At 50.6% G+C, this 19,783-nt stretch overlaps 2 protein-coding genes across 9 annotated transcripts in view; one reads left to right on the plus strand and one right to left on the minus strand.

Annotated features, from left to right (window-relative positions):
* MTA3 (metastasis associated 1 family member 3) overlaps window positions 1-10,620 on the plus strand; it is a 259,198-nt gene extending 248,578 nt beyond the window's left edge. For 4 of the 8 annotated variants that reach the window (XR_012095274.1, XR_012095271.1, XR_012095272.1 and 1 more), the window contains exons 17-18: window positions 5,098-5,931; window positions 7,029-10,620. Coding sequence is in view for 3 of the 8 variants with exons in the window: in XM_038006849.2 (XP_037862777.1) it covers window positions 5,098-5,126 (29 nt within the window). In the remaining 5 variants the exon portion in view is untranslated. The remainder of the gene's footprint in view (window positions 1-5,097; window positions 5,932-7,028) is intronic. The other 4 variants (XM_038006850.2, XM_038006852.2, XR_005243315.2 and 1 more) reach the window with 3 other exon arrangements.
* A 5,877-nt stretch (window positions 10,621-16,497) lies between these two features.
* Window positions 16,498-18,388, minus strand: OXER1 (oxoeicosanoid receptor 1). Its single transcript, XM_007970812.3, has one exon. It carries the CDS (start codon window positions 18,172-18,174, stop codon window positions 16,903-16,905), a length of 1,272 nt encoding a protein of 423 aa, XP_007969003.2. The 5' UTR covers window positions 18,175-18,388; the 3' UTR covers window positions 16,498-16,902.
* Window positions 18,389-19,783: the final 1,395 nt, after the last annotated feature.

Raw genomic sequence — 19,783 nt, forward strand, 5'->3', positions numbered from 1 at the left:
TAATGTGCTAGAGTAGATCCTAGAACAGGAGAAACATGTTTACCCATCTATTATGAAGGATATTATGACAAATACAGATGCAGAGATGCATAGGGCGAGGCATGTGAGAAGGGGTATGCACCTTTCATGCCCTCTCCAGACACGCCACCCTCCCAGAATCTCCACACATTCAGCTCTCCAGCAGCTCTCCAAACTCTGCCCACTTGGGCCTTTTATGGAGACTTCATTGGGTAGACACAATTAACAACCATGTAGAAATGCGATTGGACAAAATGGTATAATCTAATACAAATGGGACTGAGGGGGGACATGCAGCAAGTCTTGTCTGTTCAGGTTCTTCTTTTTTTTTTTTTTGAGATGGAGTCTCACTCTCTCACCTAGGCTGGAGTGCAGTGGCATGATCTCAGGTGACTGCAACCTCTGTCTCCCACGTTCAAGCGATTCTCCTGTCAGCCTCCCGTGTAGCTAGGACCACAGGTGCATGCACCACGCCCAGCTAATTTTTGTATTTTTAATAGAGACGGGATCTCACTGTGTTGGCCAGGCTGGTCTGAAACTCCTGACCTCAGGTGATTTGCCTGCGTCAGCCTCCCAGAGGGCTGGGATTATAGGCATGAGCCACTGCACCTGGCCTTCTATTCAAATTCTTCTTGACCTCTCTGTATAGCATTCCTTCCTCTGGGGGGCAGGATCCCTTCTGAAATGAGGGTCTTTTGGCCAACAGAAGACAAGGTAGGTCAGAGCTCCAAGACAGAAAGGCACAGGGGTGGGGGTGTGGAAGACTAGCATATGTTTTTGGTTTCTAAGGTCTGCCTTGGGGAAAAAAAGGAGCAGGTGAAAGGGGGGCAGGAGAAGGTCAGGGAGAGAGATTCTGCTTTCTGAGGCCTGCTCTTGAAGCTCTGAGGGGCCCCAACAGTCTAACAAGCACAAGGGAAATTCCTGACTGATAACTCCCATAGTGCTTGTTACACTGTTGGGGCACTTAAAGCCTCAAGAGGAGGCCTCAGAAAACAGAATCTCTCTCTTTGACCAACATGTAACCAGTTATTATGTAACTCCCACAGAGCTTGTTTATATCCTACCTACAAAGCCATTTTTCATTACCATTTTAATAGCTTTATTAAGATATCATTGTCATTTGGTAAACTGTATATTATTAAAATAAACAATTTAATAAGTTTTGAAATATATATAGCAGGAAACCATCACCACAATCGAAATAATAAACTTAATCATCACCCTCAACAGTTTTCTTGCACCCCATTATAATCCTCCCACCTGCCCTCCCCATCTCCCCCACCTCACCCCCAGGTGACCCCTGATGTGTTTTTTGCCACTATAGGTTCATTTACATTTTCTAGAATTAGGTTTTGTTTTGTTTTGTTTTGTTGAGACGGAGTCTCCCTCTGTCGCCAGGCTGGAGTGAAGTGGCGCGATCTCGGCTCACTGCAAACTCTGCCTCCCAGGTTCAAGCGATTCCCCAGCCTCGGCCTCTCAAGCATCTGGGACTACAGGCATGTGCCACCACACCCAGTTACATTTTTTTTTTTTTTTTTTTTTTTGTATTTTAGTAGAGACAAAGTTTCACCGTATTGACCAGGATGGTCTCCATCTCCTGACCTCGTGATCTACCTGCCTTGGTCTCCCAAAGTGCTGGGATTACAGGCGTGAGCCACCGTGCCTGGCCTGTTTTCTAGAATTATATATAAATGCAGTCATACAGTGTGTACTCTGTCATTTTGGATGATTTTTAGAGTTCTGTCATCAAGTTGACTGATTATTTCTTCTACAGTATCAAAGCTGCTATTAGTCCCATCCAACACATTTTTCATTTTAGATTTTGTATTTTTCAGTTTTCAGATTTCCATTTAGTTATTTTATACTTCTAAAATTCCCTACCTTGTCACCCGTTATGCTCGTCTTTTTCTATAGATTCTTTAGCATATTTATAGTAAATATTTTAAGTCCATATCTACGAATTCTAACATCTGAATTATCCATTAATCTAGGGACTGTTTTTTCTTTTGATTATGGGTTGCATTTTCTTGTTTCTCATGTCTAATCTGTTTTTTTTTTTTTTTTTTTAAATTGAGACAGAGTTTCATTCTTGTTGCCCAGGCGGGAGTGCAATAGCGCAATCTCAGCTCACTGCAGCCTCTGCCTCCGAGGTTCAAGCGATTTTCCAGCCTTGCCTCCTGAGTAGCTGGGATTACAGGCATGCACCACCATGCCCGGCTAATTTTGTGTTTTTAGTAGAGATGGGGTCTCACCATGTTGGCCAGGCTGGTCTCGAACTCTTGACCTCAGGTGATCCACCCGCCTCGGCCTCCCAAAGTGCTGGGATTACAGGCATGAGCCACTGCAGCTGGCTATGTCCAATCATTTTTAAATGCATACTGGGTCAGTGTGAATGATGAGTTATAAAGACTCAGGATTATGTTATTTTCCTTTGCAGAGTGGCAAATTTTGTTCTAGAAAGGACTTACATTGGAGGTTTGGTTTAAAGCTTTATTAAGCCTCACCTATTTCAATTTTGTCCTTATTCCCATGGGATTTCAGTGGAAAGACCAAGTTGTGTACCAGGCCCCTTTAACTTCACAGAATTTGAACTCCAAATTCTGTCTTCGCAGCACTGGACAGCTCCTGAAGTCACTGCTCGGCTCTTTGAGCCTTCTAGCTGATGTTTTCCATTGGACTCCTGGGAATCTCACCCTGTACTTGCATAGTTCAGAAATAACCAAGTAATGTGAGGGGAGTTTGTATGTAGATTTGAGGGCTCCCCCTTCTGTGTCTCCTTCCTCTGTAAGATCTCTTCCCTCAGTTTCCAGCTGCATTGACTTCTGGTTCCTCAGCCCAGTAGGCTGTAGCTTTCTGCCTGAAATATATTCATCTCGTACTGCATGAACATGCTCACAGGCAAAGACACTTAAGAGTGGCTCTCACCTTGTCTCACTTTTTCTTACCTTGTCTCACTTTTTTCTAGGTTCATAGCCCCTCCAATTTTTACCTGATTTTGATTGCTCTCTAGTACTTTCAAACAGTTGTTCTTTTTTAAAAATTTTATTGTATTTTTGAGACAGAGTCTCGCTCTGTCACCCGTGCTGGAGTGCAGTGGCATGATCTCGGCTCACTGCAACCTCCGCCTCCTGGGTTCAAACAATTCTCCTGCCTCAGCCTCCCAAGTAGCTAGAATTTTGGGTAGCCATCACCATGCCTGGCCGATTTTTGTATTTTTAGTAGAGACGGGGTTTCGTCGTGTTAGCCAGGCTGGTCTTGAACTCCTGACCTCAAGTGATCCTCCCACCTCAACTTCCCAAAGTGCTGGGATTACAGGCATGAGTCACCACACCTGGCCTCAAACAGTTGTTCTTTATATTTTGTCCAGAGTTTATCACTGTTACTGGCTGGAGGATTAGGCAAATTAATCTACCATGATAGGAAGCAGAACTCCTCAATCCTTCTATGTGCTTCCCCCTCCTGTTCCTCTCAGTTAAGAAAAAATAACATACTATTTATGTTTCATAGATACATATCTTTCACAGATCTTTTCTTCTCTGAGGATATTAATGATAGTGGCCTTTTATTTTTATTTATTTATTTATTTATTTATTTGTTTCGAGATGGAGTCTCACTCTGTCACCAGGCTGGAGTGCAGTGGCACAATCTTGGCTTACTGCAACCTCCGCCTCCTGGGTTCAAGTGATTCCCCAGCCTCAGCCTCCTGAGTAGCTGGGATTACAGGCACGTGCCACCATGCCTAGCTAATTTTTGTATTTTTAGTAGAGATGGGGTTTCACTATGTTGGCCAGGCTGGTCTTGATTTCTTGACCTCGTGATCTGCCTGCCTTGGCCTCCCAAAGTGCTGGGATTACAGGCGTGAGCCATCGCGCCCAGCAGTGTTTTTTGTTTTTTAAGTTTTCTTCTCTATTTCTTCTCTCTGTTTCTTCCAATTTGTATTCTTCTGTTGATTATTTGTTATTTGGTCTCTAACACTTGTGTTAGAGGTTTTTTGTTTTTTTTTTTCTTTTCCCCTGGTGACCTTTGTTGTCAAATAATGTTTAAAAGTAGGAGACTAAAAATCAGAGTGAAACCTCTGTGCCTGTTCTTGGCAGAACCTGTAGTGCAGTTCACTGTAGGGTGATCAGGTTGGCCTGATGTTTGGACCATAAATGTCAGTTTCTTTAGGTATTTTATCATGGGCTTGTCAGATTCCCCAGAGAAGTTTCTTCCTATCTGTTCCCCAGAGGATAAAGGTTTGTTACCTGCATTCTGAGAGCTTCATGGGAAGAAGGCTGGAGGCTCACCATTCAGTGGATATAGGTTCACTTGATCTCTCTCTGTTAGAATTGTAGCCTTGTCCTTAGTTGTGCATGGTACCTAGTGCCCCCTAGGCCTGAAACTTGTTTTTGTCCTCTTCAGAGAATAAATGTCCTGACTGGTGGGACATAGCCAGTTGCCTGGTGGTATGGAGTCGGGAGAGCTTCTTGCGATCCAGCTGCTTCTCAAAGAGCCTTTAACTCCTCTTCCTTGCTTCAGTCCCCTCCCCAACTTCCAGAGGTACCTCGTATCATTTCATGAGCCCTTTGGGGTTCTCTGGACAAATTGGGTCCTCAGCCTTCCACACTGAAACTTCAAGTCTGTCTATCTTGAGTGCATAGTCTGTTTTCACTCATTTATCTGCTTTCTAGCCTCTAAAATTCTGATGATGGTTTCTTCTCTGATTTTCAGAAGGGAAGGAAACTAACTCAGAAGGCAGCAACTAGCTGGCTAGGCTGTTTTCATTGGACTGGTTGATTCAAGTGCAGAATCTCCAAGTCCATGGACTTCAAGTACTTCTGAGTAGTCAAACCATTAGGGAAAATTTTGCAAAAAAAAACCCCAAAAAAACCAAATAAGTGCCTGTCTGTCAGGGTGAGTACATACCAAAGTGGCAAATATAGGTTAACACATTTGAGAATAAATAAACAAAAAGAGAAATGATTTGGGCTACATCATGGTCTAGGAAGGAGACTGAGAATTGATACAGACCTCTCCTGGGGCTCTCTGCCTGTGCTACTGTGCTGAGTCTCTGTATCTGGCTCTTGTTCCTGCTTCAAGGAAATGCAGAGGATCTGGGGAAGCTCTGAGCAGAGGAGAGTGAAGTGATAACCTGATAAGGGCAGGTGGTAAGTACTGGGATTCTTCAGCCTAGAATACAGAGAGGTGGCCTGTCTCAACTGAAAACTGTGGCCAGGGTGGAGAAGGCAGATTGGAGCCTGGGCACCAGAACCTGAGATGCTAGGAGAAGAGGGTTGTCTCTGAAACTGCAGCAGGCAAGATTGGCACAAATAAAAGCACAATTTTCCATGGCGGGCTAGAAACTTGGGAAACTATTAAAAGCAGCTCTTTTGATAGGTGATTTAATTCCATAAGGGTTTAGACAGATGAATGACAGAGCTCCTGCTCCACTAAATACAAAAAGAGAGAGTAGCTCCTAGGAGACGCTGACACATACATAACCTTCCATTTAGACACTGAGGAGGTCAGGATGCTCTTACTGGGCTGTTAGCAGAACACTAGGCTGGATGGAGAATGAGCAGCTTGGTGTAGTAGGAAAAACTTGACCCAAATTAAAGATATAAATTCAAACCTTGACTCCTCAGCTTACTTACTATGACCTTGAGCAAGTTCTTAACCTCTCTGACACTCCCAAGATTCTGCTGAAGGTTAAATAAGACAGTTACATAACCTACAGTGTGTTCAATAAAGCAAGGTTAGCCTGATTCCTAAACTGAATTTATCTGGGCCTTTATTTAACACACATTTGCTGAGCTCATATCAAATACCAAGTTGGGTACATATATCTTCCCTATCCTAGAAAAGCTCATGAAGTGAAAGCACAGCTCTGCTCCATCCTGCAGCCCTTCCTCGGCATGCCCTGAGGCTGTGAAGGTGAGCATTGCTGGGTCATTTCCTGGCTGCAGGGTGGTGTGCCTGGGGCAGAGAATATCTGAGCATCTTACCTCTTCTCAGCAAACAACCCCTCCTAGCCACTTTCCTAATAACTAAGTAAAAGCTTTCACAACTTTCTGAGTAATACAACACGGTGGTGATGTGGTTTGCAGGCCACTTCTGCTTTTTCATTTACTTGTTTCTACTGTAGTCTCCAGATGGTCAGAGTTGAAGGTTTTCGGGGAAGTGGAGGGGGTGGAAGTGAGGGACATAGGAATAGTTCCTGACACTGTGGGAGAGTGAGGTTCACTCCCCTCCTACAAGAAATGTGTTCATAGCCTCTGGGTGCCCACATCATTATGATTAATTATGATGAGCTCAGATGAGATCGTGCCTCCTCCCAGCCAACTCTGTTCCCCATTCCTTAGTATCCGTCAGGGAAGTTCCATGAGTCTCTTCTCTTGCCTGGTGTACTGTAGCACCTTTCCAGTGACCACTAAACCCACCTATTCAAAACCCAGCTTTTAAGATCTTTCCATCCTTCAGTATCAGTTATATATTTTATTGGCTTTAATTAAACTTTCCCTTTGATCCAGCGTTAAACTACGTTGTGAGCCTTTTTTTTATTTTTATTTTTTTTCAGACAGGGTCTTGCTCTGTCACCTGGGCTGGAGTGCAGTGGTGCGATCACAGCTCACTGCAGCCTTGGCTTTGTGAGCTCAAGCATTCCTCCCACCTCAGCCTCCAGAGTAGCTGGGACTACTGGTCAGTAGCTGACCTCCTGAGTAGCTGGCATGCACCACCACAGCCAGCTAATTTTTTATTTTTATTTTTGTAGAGACAGAGTGTTGCTATGTTGTCCAGACTGTCTTGAACTTCTGGCCTCAAGCCATCCACCTGCCTCAGCCTCCCAAAGTGCTGGGATTATGGGTGTGAGCCACCACACCTGGCCTAGTCATGAGATTTTCTTTGACCTCCTGCTGAACCTCCTTTCCCTGAAGGTTGTGATGTTGGGAGGGCTGCGTCCATCCTCCCTTTCATCTTGCCTCCACCATCAGGACTTGTTTAACCTTCACCCTGTTTCTTCCCTTTTCTAGAACTCACGTGCTGTGTGTCAGACTGAGCTTTCCCTGATTCATTCTACAATCCAAGACTTGCTGCACTGTCCTGCTGATGTTCACAGTCGTGCCTGGGAAGGAGGCAGCCCCACTCCCAGTACATTTCAGTGGGAGACCTCTGCGTGCATCCATGGAGACGCAATGGGGCGGGGAAGGAACTGTGGGAGTGCACGTTCCAAATCCTGTGTCTCCACGTGTGGATCAGCAGCACTTCGCTTTCTTGTCAGAGACCTCGCTGTTACAGAGCGAGACCTGCTGAGAAGTGAGGGGCTGAGGGAACCCCTCCACCTCCTCCCTTCTGCAGCGCCCTGCGCCCCTCCCAGCAACAGCGGTCACTTGGCAGTGGGGGGCTGCTGCGAGCTCAGAGCCGCTGTCACCCTGCATGTGTCCGCTTAGCTCGGTCTTATGCTGTATAGTTACTAAATATGTACAGGAGGGCCATGGCATCTTTCTGAGTGGATTTTTCTTAAGAAATGTGCCAGTGTTTATGAGGTTCATGGTATTTCCCTGTCCTTGCTGTTACCGTCACTCAGCTTTTTCTCCATAGGCTTCATACTTTTTTTTTTTTTTGAAATGGGGGAATCTGCTGTTTGCCCCCGGCATTCCTATATGTGACCCTCCCTCCTACTCCTCCAAGGAACAGAGTTGCCTGAGGTTCTGACAAAAGATAAGCCTGTAAACTCATCATCTGTGTTTTGTAGTTGGAGAGAAGCTGGTGTTCTGCCCGGCTCTGCTTGGTCCCAGACAGCTCCAGCAAGAGCAGGTGTTAAAAGTGCCAAGCGTGTGTATCACTGTGACAAGCCGTTTGCTTACTGCCCTGTTCCCTTGCAGCCACACCAGCTGATGAAGAACTGCTGCCAGGTGGGTCCTTCAGCAGGCCACAAATGACCTAGTTTCATTTTAAGCAGACAGACTCTGTTTGGCCCAGGGGCGTGGAGTGAGAGAACTGTGTTTGTGGGCATGAGTCTGTATGGCCAACCCCATGACCCCACCCCTCCAGCCCAACATCCTGTGAGCACATGTGACCTAGGCCCCAGGGACCTGTCTGCTCCTCTGGCTTGGGCTCTTGGCGTTTCCCACCTGCCCTCGGCAGCAGCCCTTGGTGGCATCGCAGTTGGCCACTCAGCTGCTCTGTGCTGGCAACTGCAAGGATAGGAATAGCTCAGCGCCCGATGAGCTCCCTGGGCAGATGTGAGGCTGGCAACTCCCCTGCCCTCTGTTTGCAGGCATAGGCCATGGGGCACAGGGTCACAGTCCCATGAAAGACAACTGGAGTCTGACCTCCCAGCCATCTCTGGGGTTACTGGGAGACAGTTGGATAGCAGGTATGAGAGGCCCAGATAGCCAAGTCGTCGTTGCAAGACCGAGTGGCTACAATTGAATTGACCCCCTGGGAAGAACGAGGTAACACAGTAAGGGTAATGATGCTCTAGATGTCTGTGTCCTCGGAGGCTGGGCTCCGCTTGGCAGAGAGAGCGTGGTGTGTGAGGTGGAGGGCGGTTTTGCAGACATCTCAGCTTCTTTTCTGAGGAGGAGTTGGTTCTCATCTCAGGCTTCTGCAAGGGCGATCATGGGGTGTTTCTACCACCACCCACTCTTGGAGCCGTACTGGGTCTTGGCTTGGGGCCCCGAGGGTGGGGCCTGTGTCAGAAGCATTTGGTGAGATGGGTGGAGGTGGCAAGCAGGTGTTCTCAGGGTTCCCACTGATGGGTCCCTTCACCAGAGACCTGGGAGGAGGTCTTTGCTCTCCAAGTGCCGCATCATGTGGGATGTTTCTTCCCGAAAGAAAAAGACACAGGAAAGTTGTCCGTCTGTGCCCTGCTCTGGATTTATCGTCGTACTTGGACCCAGAAGGGGAAATGCTTCCCTCACCCTTTCACTTTCTTTCTGAACCCCTGTTAAGTGATGACTGCAGATTCTGGAAACAATTAGCTACCCATGACTCAGCTGCCAGCTTCATTTTCTCTGCCTTTTGGGAGAGGCCCTCTCACCCAGGCCCAAGAGATTTGGAGACAGGAGTCAGGCCAGGTCTGAAGCAGGAGAAGGGAGGCCCCTCCTGTCTATCCAGTTGAAATTTGGCTTTGGGAAAAGCACAGCTTGTTCGAGCTACATGTGCCAAGCAGGCTTTTCCTTCCTCTTGTAAGTAAAGTTCATGGTTCTGCAGTCCCATCATCCTAGGAGGGTTATATTGACTGAGACTTCAAGCTCTCCTGTTGTCTCTGGAAACTGCCCCCTGGTTCTGACAGACTCCCCCAGGCAATGGAGGAAGGATGCCGAGGCGCCTCTAGTCCGTGCCTTTGCTGTGGGAAGCATTTGGTGCTGAGAGGGTTTCCCAACCACCCCCTCCCTTTCTGGGGCCACGGTGTCGCTGCTTTGTGTCAGTGGCATGTCACTGTGGTTCAGTGAGCACATGGGTGGACGTGCAGAGACTGTCTGCTCAGCCCCCAGCAGACATGCCCCTGGGGTGAGGACACAGGCTCTGCAGGGCGTCTCCCCCTCTGGCTCAGTCATCGCCTGCCCACCCTTCACTTCTTAAAGGTGCACAAGAGAGGAGGGCCGGCTGGAGGGTGTTGTCGGAAGGTTTCAGCCTGCCCTTCACAATTCCCCTTGTGCACAGCCCAGTTTCCATCGCTCAGGGCCCACCCAGGAAAATGGATTTCAAAAGGGGGTTTTCATCCAGAGATTTGTTTAACACAAAACAAGAAAAGCTGAGAGGCAAAACAGGGGAGTGAGGGGCAACCCAGAGGTGGGAACAGCAACAGCAAGCTGCCCCCATCCTGAAACTGGCTGGGCGCCATGGGAGGACGTGTCACCAGAGCCTGGGGCCAAGGCCACTGGGGGACCTGCCATACCGCGGACCTTTCTGGTGGGAGCTGGAGTCTTGAGAAGCCATGGTTCTTGTCAGAAACATTTCCCCAGGCGGAGAGAGGGGACCCCGGTCTCTCCCCTCCTCTTGGCCTCCAGAGTCCTGCAAGTGCCTCACAATAGTGAAACCCAGTTGGAAGCAGCTGCCCTGGGAGCCTGGGACAGGCAACCCACCAGGTCAGTCCCCTGCCACTCAGAGCAGAGCAGAACAGCAGGCTGAGGGCAAGCAGGTGGGGCTGTGCGTGGCCTCGGTGCACTCGGTGTCATGTCTGAGCCTGGTGTTCGTGCCCCACTGCTGCCAAGTCCCTGGCGAGGGGAGGCGGAGGAGCTGCCCCGTGGGTGTTTGGAGATTCTGTTTTACTCTGCCATGGAGGAAACGGTTTTGGGGAGGGAGGGGGAAGCCTTTATTCTTTACTGTTGTCCCTGTTTTCCTTTGGGGAAATTTACCCAGTTAGCAGCCCCTCCTCACCATTCCCCCCAGGAAGGCCATGTCCCAGTTTTCTGTCCACCCCTCCTGTTCCTCTGCACCGTGTCTCTGATTTTCCCTGCCAGGGAAGCTAACCCAGAGCACACACCCATGCTCATGAGTGTTTCCCCAGGATAATTCGTTCTGAGCATGATACCACAGTGTGGACTGTCTGTCTGTAAGAAGATGCCATCTACTAACTAATTTGTATTGTGTTTCCAATAAATTCCTGGAAATTTTGCCTGGTTTTACGCTGTTCTTTACTAGGATGGTGACTCAGGTGTAAGACTGTGTGTGTGTACCCCTAGGCCCAGCATCAGGTGGTCCTTGTTTCAGAACCTTGAGCTCCGAGGGCCCCCGGGAGGTAACAGGCCAGGCCAGTTGGTCTGCTGTGCCCCAGCTGCACTGAGACTCTCAGAGGCCTTTCCCCAGGGTCTGCATCTTCTTCTGCTGTCTCATAAGTCACATCCTAGGGACATGGAAGTTTCATGAGGCCAGGTCATCCCAGTAGGAGGCCTTTGATCCTGTGCCCCCAGGCCTGGAGGTATGAGGTGCAATAAGCAGCCTTTTTCTTGTGAACTACCCGGCAGCGTGGCTCGTGCCCTGCTGTGGCCAGTGCTGGGTTGTGCACCTGGGTGCTGGGGTGTTCGGGTGGTGTGCTGAGGAAGGCTGCTGTGCCCCAGCAGAGGGTTTGCTCTTTGGCTGGCTGGCTGTGTAGACTGTCTCAGCTGCTGTGCCAAGGTCATTATGGGGGTGGGGGGGGGTGAAGCTTGGCTCCCTTGGGACCCCTCCAGCCTGTGTTTATGAAGTATGTATATATTTGTGACTCTTGTTTACTGGGCTTTCTGAAATATTTTCTTAAAAGGAGACACTAAGCTTATTTTTTTCTTTTTCTTTTTCTTTTTTTCAGACATGGTCTTGCTCTGTCACCCAGACTGGGGTGCAATGGTGTGATCTCAACTCACTGCAGCCTCCACCTTCTGGGTTTAAGCAATTCTCGTGTCTCAGCCTCCCAAGTAACTGGGGCTATAGGTGCACGCCATCATGCCCGGCTAATTTTTGTATTTTTAGTGGAGATGGGGGTTTCACCATGTTGGCCAGGCTAGTCTCGAACTCCTGACCTCAGGTGATTTGCCCTCCTTGGCCTCCCAAGGTGCTGGGATTACAAGCATAAGCCACTGCGCCTGGCCTTCTTAATGTTTGGTTGGTTGGTTGGTTGTTTAATTAAGGCTTTTAATGCAAAATCAAATATCACCTCCCTTTTTCTGGAAGCTCCTCTGTAGCTTGGAGTGTTGCATGCCATATCTCTCAAGGGGGCTGACCTTAGGCTCCATACCAGGACTGGGTTTTTATCATCAGCCTTCCTAGAAGGTTTCTTCTGCCCCTCCCTGGATAAGTTTTACCCTCGGTTTCTTCTGATTCTGCTCCTGGGTGCAGAGGTTGCTGGAGGAACTACACCACCTATTCACGACCTCACAGCTTAACTCGTCAGGGTGCTCAACTCACCAGGCCCCTTTGATCCACTTGCTTAGTGACCCTTTTCTATGTTTTTTGGGAGCTTGTTTTCTTCTTTCCAGAACCAACTCTTCCAATCCTTTGCCACTTTTTAAGCTCTTATCCCCTGAAAGCTGCAGCTTCTAAGAATCCCTTCAGCTTTATTCCCTCTGTCCCAAGACCTACTGAAATAGTGCCATTGCTCCAGCTCAAGGAGGCAGCCTCTATCTTCTGGGGACAGACCCTCCTGCCACCCTTGAGCTGGATTCACCCTTCTGCCCCCTTAGGGCCTTGTAATAGTGTCCTGACTCAGGCCAGACTGCCACTTACTAGCTGGATAACCTTGGGCAAATTATTCAACCTCTTTGTGCCTCAGTGTTTCCATCTGTAAAATTGGATAATAATGCAATCTCCATCAGGACTAAAAAAATTAATATGTGTAAAATGCTTAGAAGAAGGCCTGGTACATACCAGTCCCCAACATCATTCCCCTCCTCCCCAATATTTTTCTTTTTTCTTTTTTTTTTTTTTTTGAGACGGAGTCTTGCTCTGTCACCCAGGCTGGAGTGCAGTGGCCGGATCTCAGCTCACTGCAAGCTCCACCTCCCAGGTTTACGCCATTCTCCTGCCTCAGCCTCCCGAGTAGCTGGGACTACAGGCGCCCGCCATGTCTCCCAGCTAGTTTTTTGTATTTTTTAGTGGAGACAGGGTTTCACCGTGTTAACCAGGATGGTCTCGATCTCCTGACCTCGTGATCCACCCGTCTCGGCCTCCCAAAGTGCTGGGATTACAGGCTTGAGCCACCGCGCCCGGCCCTCCCCAATATTTTTCTTTTCTCCCTTCTCCTCCTGTATTTAAAATATCTTCATCCAATCCACCAAATAACAGAACAGTCAAACCACCAAAACATCTGTCCTCTGCTTAGTTTCATCTAAAGCTATTATCTTTTCTCCTTTTACTGGCACATTTGTTGAAAGGGGAAGAGTTGTCTCCATTACTTCAAATCTCATTAATTCCTCAACCCATTATAGCACTTTATGGCTTCCATTCTGCCCCCACCCCCATCCACTCACTGAAATTGCTGTCAATAAAGTCACATTTAACGACCTTCTAATTGTTAAATCCAGTGCTATTCTTAAGTCATCCTCTTTGAGCTTTCTTGAGCATTTGAAACTGTTGTAGCCATATGAATTTTCTTCCTTCGTTAACACTGATCCCTTTATTCTCTACCCAAAGCAATGCTAAGTAACATGCAGATGTCACTCATCGTCGTGTTTCAGATTTTTTTTACAAAGATAATTTCAGATCTAGTAGTAAGTCACCTGTGTGCCCCTTCCCATTTTCCTCCATCTCAGAAGTAAGTACTCTCTTTAATTTAGTGTTTATCATCTCATACATGATTTTATACCATTAATGCATATGTATGAATCCATAAATGATAGAGAACATGTTTTGCATATGATTAAATTTCATACAATGACAACCTATCACTTTTGGAAAAGCTTTTAAAAAACAGACCCAGACAGTGCATTGTTAATCCAGGTTGTCCATCCAGTGTTAATTGACCAGACAGTGTCAGACATGGACACTGGTTTTCAGATCAACTCTCTTCAATATGTAATTAGGAAACACTTTTGAAAATGCTCTGTTCCTGCATGATGCTCTGTTCTTGCAGGAGGCACTTTGCAGACTGTCTGGGTATTTTATGTTTGGCTTTTACCTTCATAAAAGATGGCTTGATTCTATTCTTTTTAGTGGGCAATCTCTTTACTTGGGTGAAGATTGCCTTGACTTCTTTTCTTCTGCAGTCCTGTTTTTTTCCTGCTTAAAGGCTTTTTGTGTGTGTGTTTGTTTGTTTTCTGAGTATTTCACTGGGTTTTCCTACATGCTCCCCTTACTTGCAGGGATTTTTAAAAGGATGGTTCTTGATTCTCTTCATTCTCAACAGATGACCACATTGTTTCCCAGAGCCCTGGTGAGTGGAAGATCCTTGCTCCTATCTCCAGTCCGAAGTGTGCTACTGTACATATTTGCCTGGGTGTCTTCCAAGCCCCTACAACTTGTTTTACCTCCAAACCCGCTCCACCACCTGCATTCTCAGTGTGTCACCCACACAGCCTCCCCATCTGGACCCTCTGTGGTCTCTGCTGCGGCCTTTCTTCAGGCCTTTGCTTGGAATACAGACATTTCCTACATACGTCATCTCCCACGTCCCCTACTCTCATGTTATTGCCAAGAGTAACTGAAGAAAATGCAAACCAATCATCATCTTCCACTTAACACCCCTTTCCTGCCATACTGTCTGCAGGATCCACCCAGACTCCCGGGCTTGGCACCAGGGCCCTTCTAGGTCTGGTCCTCTCCCTTTCCCGCCTATCCTCTAGCTCTGTGGTAGGCCTCCTACTCTCTTGCCTCAGTGATCTCCTCCCCACGCCCCTGCACACTGAGTCTTCCCACAGCTGCATGCCCTGGCCATGCTCTTCCAGTACCAGGGACGCCTTTCTCTTCTCTCCTTCCTCATCCTCTAAGATCCAGCTTATGTGCATCACTTACCTGACAGCCCAGGCGGAGTCAGCTCTTCAAGCCTCTGCTCTCAGGGTGCATCACCACCTAAAAGACCCTGACTCCCTGCGTTGCATTGCACTGGTTCCATTTGCAGGTCCGGCTCTCCCCGGCTTAGCCTGGGAGGCCCAAGGTGAGAGTACAATTGTCTGCCTTTGTAGCTTAGTGTCTGGCCCATGGCAGGTGCCCAGCAAACACTGGCAAGTTAGTGACTGCTGGCCTGTGACCCAGCCCTGCCTGCTTGCCTGTCACCCAGCCCTGCCTGCTTGCCCCCCCTGCTCAGGAGTCCCTGGAGGAATGTAAGGCGTACCATCTGATCCTCTCTTAGGGTGGCAGTTTATGTTAGGAGAAAGAAGAGAAAAAAAGGTGGAAGACGCTGCCCAAAATTCACACTGGATAGTGCAGCCTGTCCCTGAGACCAAAATGCCATTTAGAACCCAAATGTAGGAAACGGGGTCTCAGCCTGTCCCCAGCTCCCGTTATACCACCATGGGTACTACTACATCTCTAGGAAACCCTGCACTTAAACACAGTTTTCTTTCTCTTCCCACTCCTCTTCCTTCTGCCCTCCCTGCTCCACATAACTGCCTTCCTCACCAAGTGCTCTGGGCATATAGTTACTCCCATCCCCAGCCCCTGGAGCTAGGCAAGGGCCAGGATCACTATTCCTATTCACAGATGGAGAACTAAGTCCAGAGAAGGGTACAGTGGGCTGCGGCCATGGTTAGGACCAGGGAGTCAGTCCTACCTCCATGTGGGGGCAGCCTGAAGCCTGCTTCATGAGGGAGCACCCAGCCCCCTTTACAGAAGGCCTTGCAAAGGATGGAGAGGCGGGGAAGGGCGGCGTGCCCCAACATCAGCAGAGGAGCAGTCCTCAGGGTCAAGATGGGGGGCAAGGAGAATCCAGGGCAGGTTAGGAGTGCGGACCTGAACCCCGTGACCAGCATCTACCCAGGAACTCCTCAAGGGCGGCCTCTGCTCCCTCCCTTGATGGGAAAAGACAGGACTACAGACATGCCTGTGAACCATGGGAGTATCTGCCCATTTCCCTTCCATCAGGTCATGAAGAAGTGAGTGCAGGTGCTGGGGGAGGTGGGAGGACTTGAGGGAGGAGTTGGTAGGAGAAGGGTCCAGGGAAGAGGAGATTGAGGAAATGGCCCGTGGAGCTGCCCTGAGCCCAGGTGGGCACATTCGGAGGCAGAGATGGTACCAGAGGAAAGGTGCCTGGTGTTGAGCTGGCAGCAAGTGTTGGCAACCCAGGTGGGGATCTGCCCGAAGGAACCGCTCAGTCCCCACCCCTCCAGGAGTGTGCGGGCCTTTTCTAAAAGACCTGACTCAGGCTGAGGCGGCTCACGGAGGGCGTGAAGAAACCCCTAGGCGTGGCTCCAGGGAGTAAAAGGGAGCAGTAGGAGGTGAGGGGGCAAGAGGGGCCCCATGGGGAGCCGAGAGACAGAAGAGCAACCCTGGAGGGGGCCCAGGTGGCACCCCAGTACCTTGGTAGGTTTCTGAGTGCAGCAGGTAGATTTTCAGAACAGGGGAGTGGGCTGGAGATACACGGTGGAGGTGGGGTCCGGTACTCACCTGCCCATCCTTCCCAGGCCCGCCTCCCTCTGCCTGATACTTTTTCTCTGGCTCCCTCCCCAGCATCCACACGGACCCTTGACACCACCCTCCTGGTCTGTGTGCAACACTCCGGGGCTTTCACTTCCATTCCTGACGACTTTAGTAGCTGGGGTGCATGCTGTCCATGATATGAGAGGGTTGGGCTAAGTGGATTAAGGGAACTGGGGAGGGATGTTAGGTCCTCAGCATCAAACTGTACCCGAGGGCCTGGAGCCCTGGTGGCCTGAGGCCCTCACCCAGGAAAGCAGTTCTGCTTTTCAGGGCATGCCAGGGCGTCCCAGAAGTTCTGGGAAGGACAGAGCCCCCTGGGACGGGGCTGCGGGATAGCTTCCCCACTCTCTCCCAAGTTTCCCTTCGCCTTGGGGCACTCACTTTGATGCCTACTGACAGTCCCAGGTTAGAACTAAAGACATGTATTTGGTCTTGCAAATAAATGTATTTAGAAGGGAAGTTTATTCATATTGGAAGGGACAAACTGGAGAGCACAGAACATGCAGCTGTCCAATTTCTAAGGCGACTCTGCTGTGACAGTGATTGGCCTCTGGCCCCTGCAGCTGCGCAGGCCCCTGTCTGAGCTGGCATGCCCACAGCGCCCTGCCTGTCTCCTCCACCTGGCATCCTGCTCTCCTCTGCATTCTGGGAACGCCATCCTGGACACACTGAGGGGCCCAGGCGGGTTTCTCTGCCTGTCACCCACCTGAGTCCTGCCAGTGCTTTGGCCTGGACCCTGGCCTGCTGCCATCCCTTGTCCAGTTGCTTGAGGCACCGTGTGCTGGCCTTGTCCCTCCAGGCCAGAGTGCGGCAACCTTTACCCCCACAGCACTGCAGTCCTGCAGCTGGCCCTCAGCCCTGGGAGGAGCCTTCCTTTTCCAGAGAGACCTTGGCCTGCACTTCCAGCTTCCCTATGGCCTCCGCCTTCCTAGAGGCCTCCCGGTGGCGCCACTCCCTGGAGGGTTGGTAGGAGCTCTCGTCAGTCACTGGGCCCTGCCGGCCCCTCGTGAGGCCCAGCAAGGCCCGGCTCTGGTGGAGGAAGTTGGGGCTAGAGAAGCAGTAGAGCACAGGGTCCAGGACGCTGTTGAGGTAGGTGAAGGCCAGGGAGCCGTGGAAGAGCTGTGTGCAGACGTCCAGGGAGCGGCAGGCAGACAGCCAGAAGGCCACCATGGAAGCCATGCCAAAGATGATGCTGGGCAAGAAGCAGATGGTGTAGACGGCCACCACCACGGCCAGCACACGCATGGCCCTCTGCGGACCTGCCTGCCCGCCCAGGCCACGATTCCGGATGGTGAGCCCAATGCTCACGATGGCGAAGAGGATGAGCGCCAGTGGCAGGAAGAACTCCAGCAGGTACAGCGCCTGGTGCCAGCGGAGTGAGGCCGAGGGCTTCGTGCCCACCCTGTAGCTGAGGCAGGAGGGGCCGGAGAAGGTGCTCAGGAGCAGGTGCCCGTTAAGGAGCAGGATGCCCACCCAGAGTCCCCCGGCCACCCGGGCAGCTGCCCCCACGGAAGCACGGCTCAGCGCGTGGTGGGGCCGCACCACCTTCAGGTAGCGGTTGAGCGCGATGGCTGTGAGGAAGACGACGCTGGCCGTGCGGTTGGTGGACAGCATGAAAAGGTTGATTTTGCAGGCAGGAGCCCCAAAGCGCCAGATCTCTTGGAGGAGGTAGTAGTCCACGCGGAGGGGTAGGTTGCTGATCAGGAGGAAGTCAGCGGCCACTAGGCTGACCAGGAACACCGTGTTGGAGGTCCAGGGTCGCGTGTGGACACAGAAGATGAAGAAGGCCAAGCTGTTCCCCACCAGGCCCAGGACAAACTCCAGGGCCAGGATCGGTGCCAGGAAAGCAGACACCAGCGAGGAAGAGGTGGGGTGGCAGAGCCCTTCAGAGGACTCCCCCACAGTGGTAAAGGCAGAGGGAGTGGAGGAGGGTGAGGGAGGGAAGGAGGGAGGGAGGACAGAGGAGGAGGGAGAGGGAGAGGGAGAACTCAGGTTATGAAGTTCCATGGGCTGCTTGAGCCAAGGACCTGAGAGAAGGTTTTGGAGTCTTCTACCCCTGCAGGAGTGGCCAGGACAAAGTGGGATGATTGGCACTATCAGCCGCCCACCACGGTGACACAACATCCGGGGAGTTTCATCAGTATTCTCACAGCCACTGAGAAACACCCTGTGTTCCTGTTTGTAGGCCAAGGGGAACCCTGCAGCCCTCCCCTCCTTCCCTCCCCCTCGGGGCACTGAGTGACCACACGAGGTTTCTGAGCCCAGCCTGGGGGTTGTGCTGCTGGTAGAGGAAGAAGCAGGGCTCAGCAGGGGCAAGATGGAAGCCCAGAGACACCCTGAAGTGGGAGGAAAGTCCAGTCGGGTGAGGTGCGGGAGAGTATTTGCAGCCCTGTGTTCTGTGGCTCTCAGGATCATACAGCCCTCCCTGAACACCCCCTCCTCCACTACATATAGAGGCTGATGGCTGCCTCCCTGCCCCCACCAGCTCTGGCTTCAGGGACCGTGGAGCCAACAGGACATTGTCCCGGGAGAGGTGAGCAGGGAGTCAGTGAAGACCTCCACCGCCCTGCTGGTGGCCTGGAGGGAACCAGTCTTATTTGTGCTCTGCCCGCCTGCTGTGTGTCTGAAAGCCCACTGCAGTTCAGCTTTCAGTTGCTCCCAGATTCCTGATGGTTCCGAAGTCTGTGATGGTTCCAAGTCTGGGTACATGGTGAAGTAAGCCCCATAGGGGATGCCCCTGCCAAATTTCTACTGCCATGGCATGGGGACCTGGGGGCATTTCCCACAAACAGAACAATCTTGATTTCCCCTCTCTGTACCTCCCCATGGCTCCTTGTCCACCCCTCTCCCTGCCCCCATTAGCACTGACTGTGGAATGGGGAGTGGGAGGCTGGGGCTAGCTCCATACAAGGTACAAGTCCAGCTGTCCTATGGTGAGGTATTCTCATGAGCCCACGGGCTGGTCCTGTGGGTAGAGATGAGGGCTTCAGGCTCCTGATAACCCGGCACAGCAGGGCCAAGGGAGGCGGTGGTTCTAGGCTCCAGGGCCTGACCCCATCACTGCTAACTGGCTGGGGTCAGCAGTCTGCCATGTGTGGCCTGGCCTCTGTGTCTTAGACACAGTGGCCCCTGGCCTCTCTTGGCTGTCCTGGGCTCCCATTTGGTCGAGGCTGAGGACAGACATCCCTGGGAGAAGCAGGGTGGTGAGGCCCAGCCTAAGCTTCATATGCAAACAGGCCTGGGTTAGAAACAGAGTTGCCCTACTTCCAAACCTCTCTGAGCCTGATCTGTAAAATCAGGCTCTACCACCTTCTTGGAGAGTTGTAAGGATAAAATGATATCATTTATGTAAAAACTTCTAGGGGATTCCTTGGGACAGAGCAAGTGTTCACAAAAACAGATCTAATTTTCCTGACTTTCTCTCTAGATTAGGCTTGCCCTGTGTACGAGAGTAAACTGTTCTCCTCATGGCTACCTGTGTTCTGACCTGGGGCCTCCCTGGAACATTCTGTGTCCTCTTCTCAGGTCCTGCACGGAGCAGTGCATTGCTACAGGCCAGGAACGAGCCACGCGGAGCCTCTGCCCGCGCCTGTCCTGGACCATTTGTGTTTGGAGGAGGCTGATGGTGTTTTTTCTTTGCTTGCGGGAGAGGAAAGCCCTTAGGGGTGAAGAGGTGGGTGAAGGTCCCGATGTCTCTCAGGGCCAGTAGCCTTTTCAGCCAAGGCAGGTCTTT

This window comes from Chlorocebus sabaeus, chromosome 14, assembly GCF_047675955.1.
Source record: "Chlorocebus sabaeus isolate Y175 chromosome 14, mChlSab1.0.hap1, whole genome shotgun sequence".
Classification (NCBI taxonomy): Eukaryota; Metazoa; Chordata; class Mammalia; order Primates; family Cercopithecidae; genus Chlorocebus; species Chlorocebus sabaeus.

Bases quoted from the DNA above. Each gene is read 5' to 3' on its own strand.
- OXER1 (XM_007970812.3), bottom strand. From the start codon at position 18,174: ATGTTGTGTCACCGTGGTGGGCGGCTGATAGTGCCAATCATCCCACTT.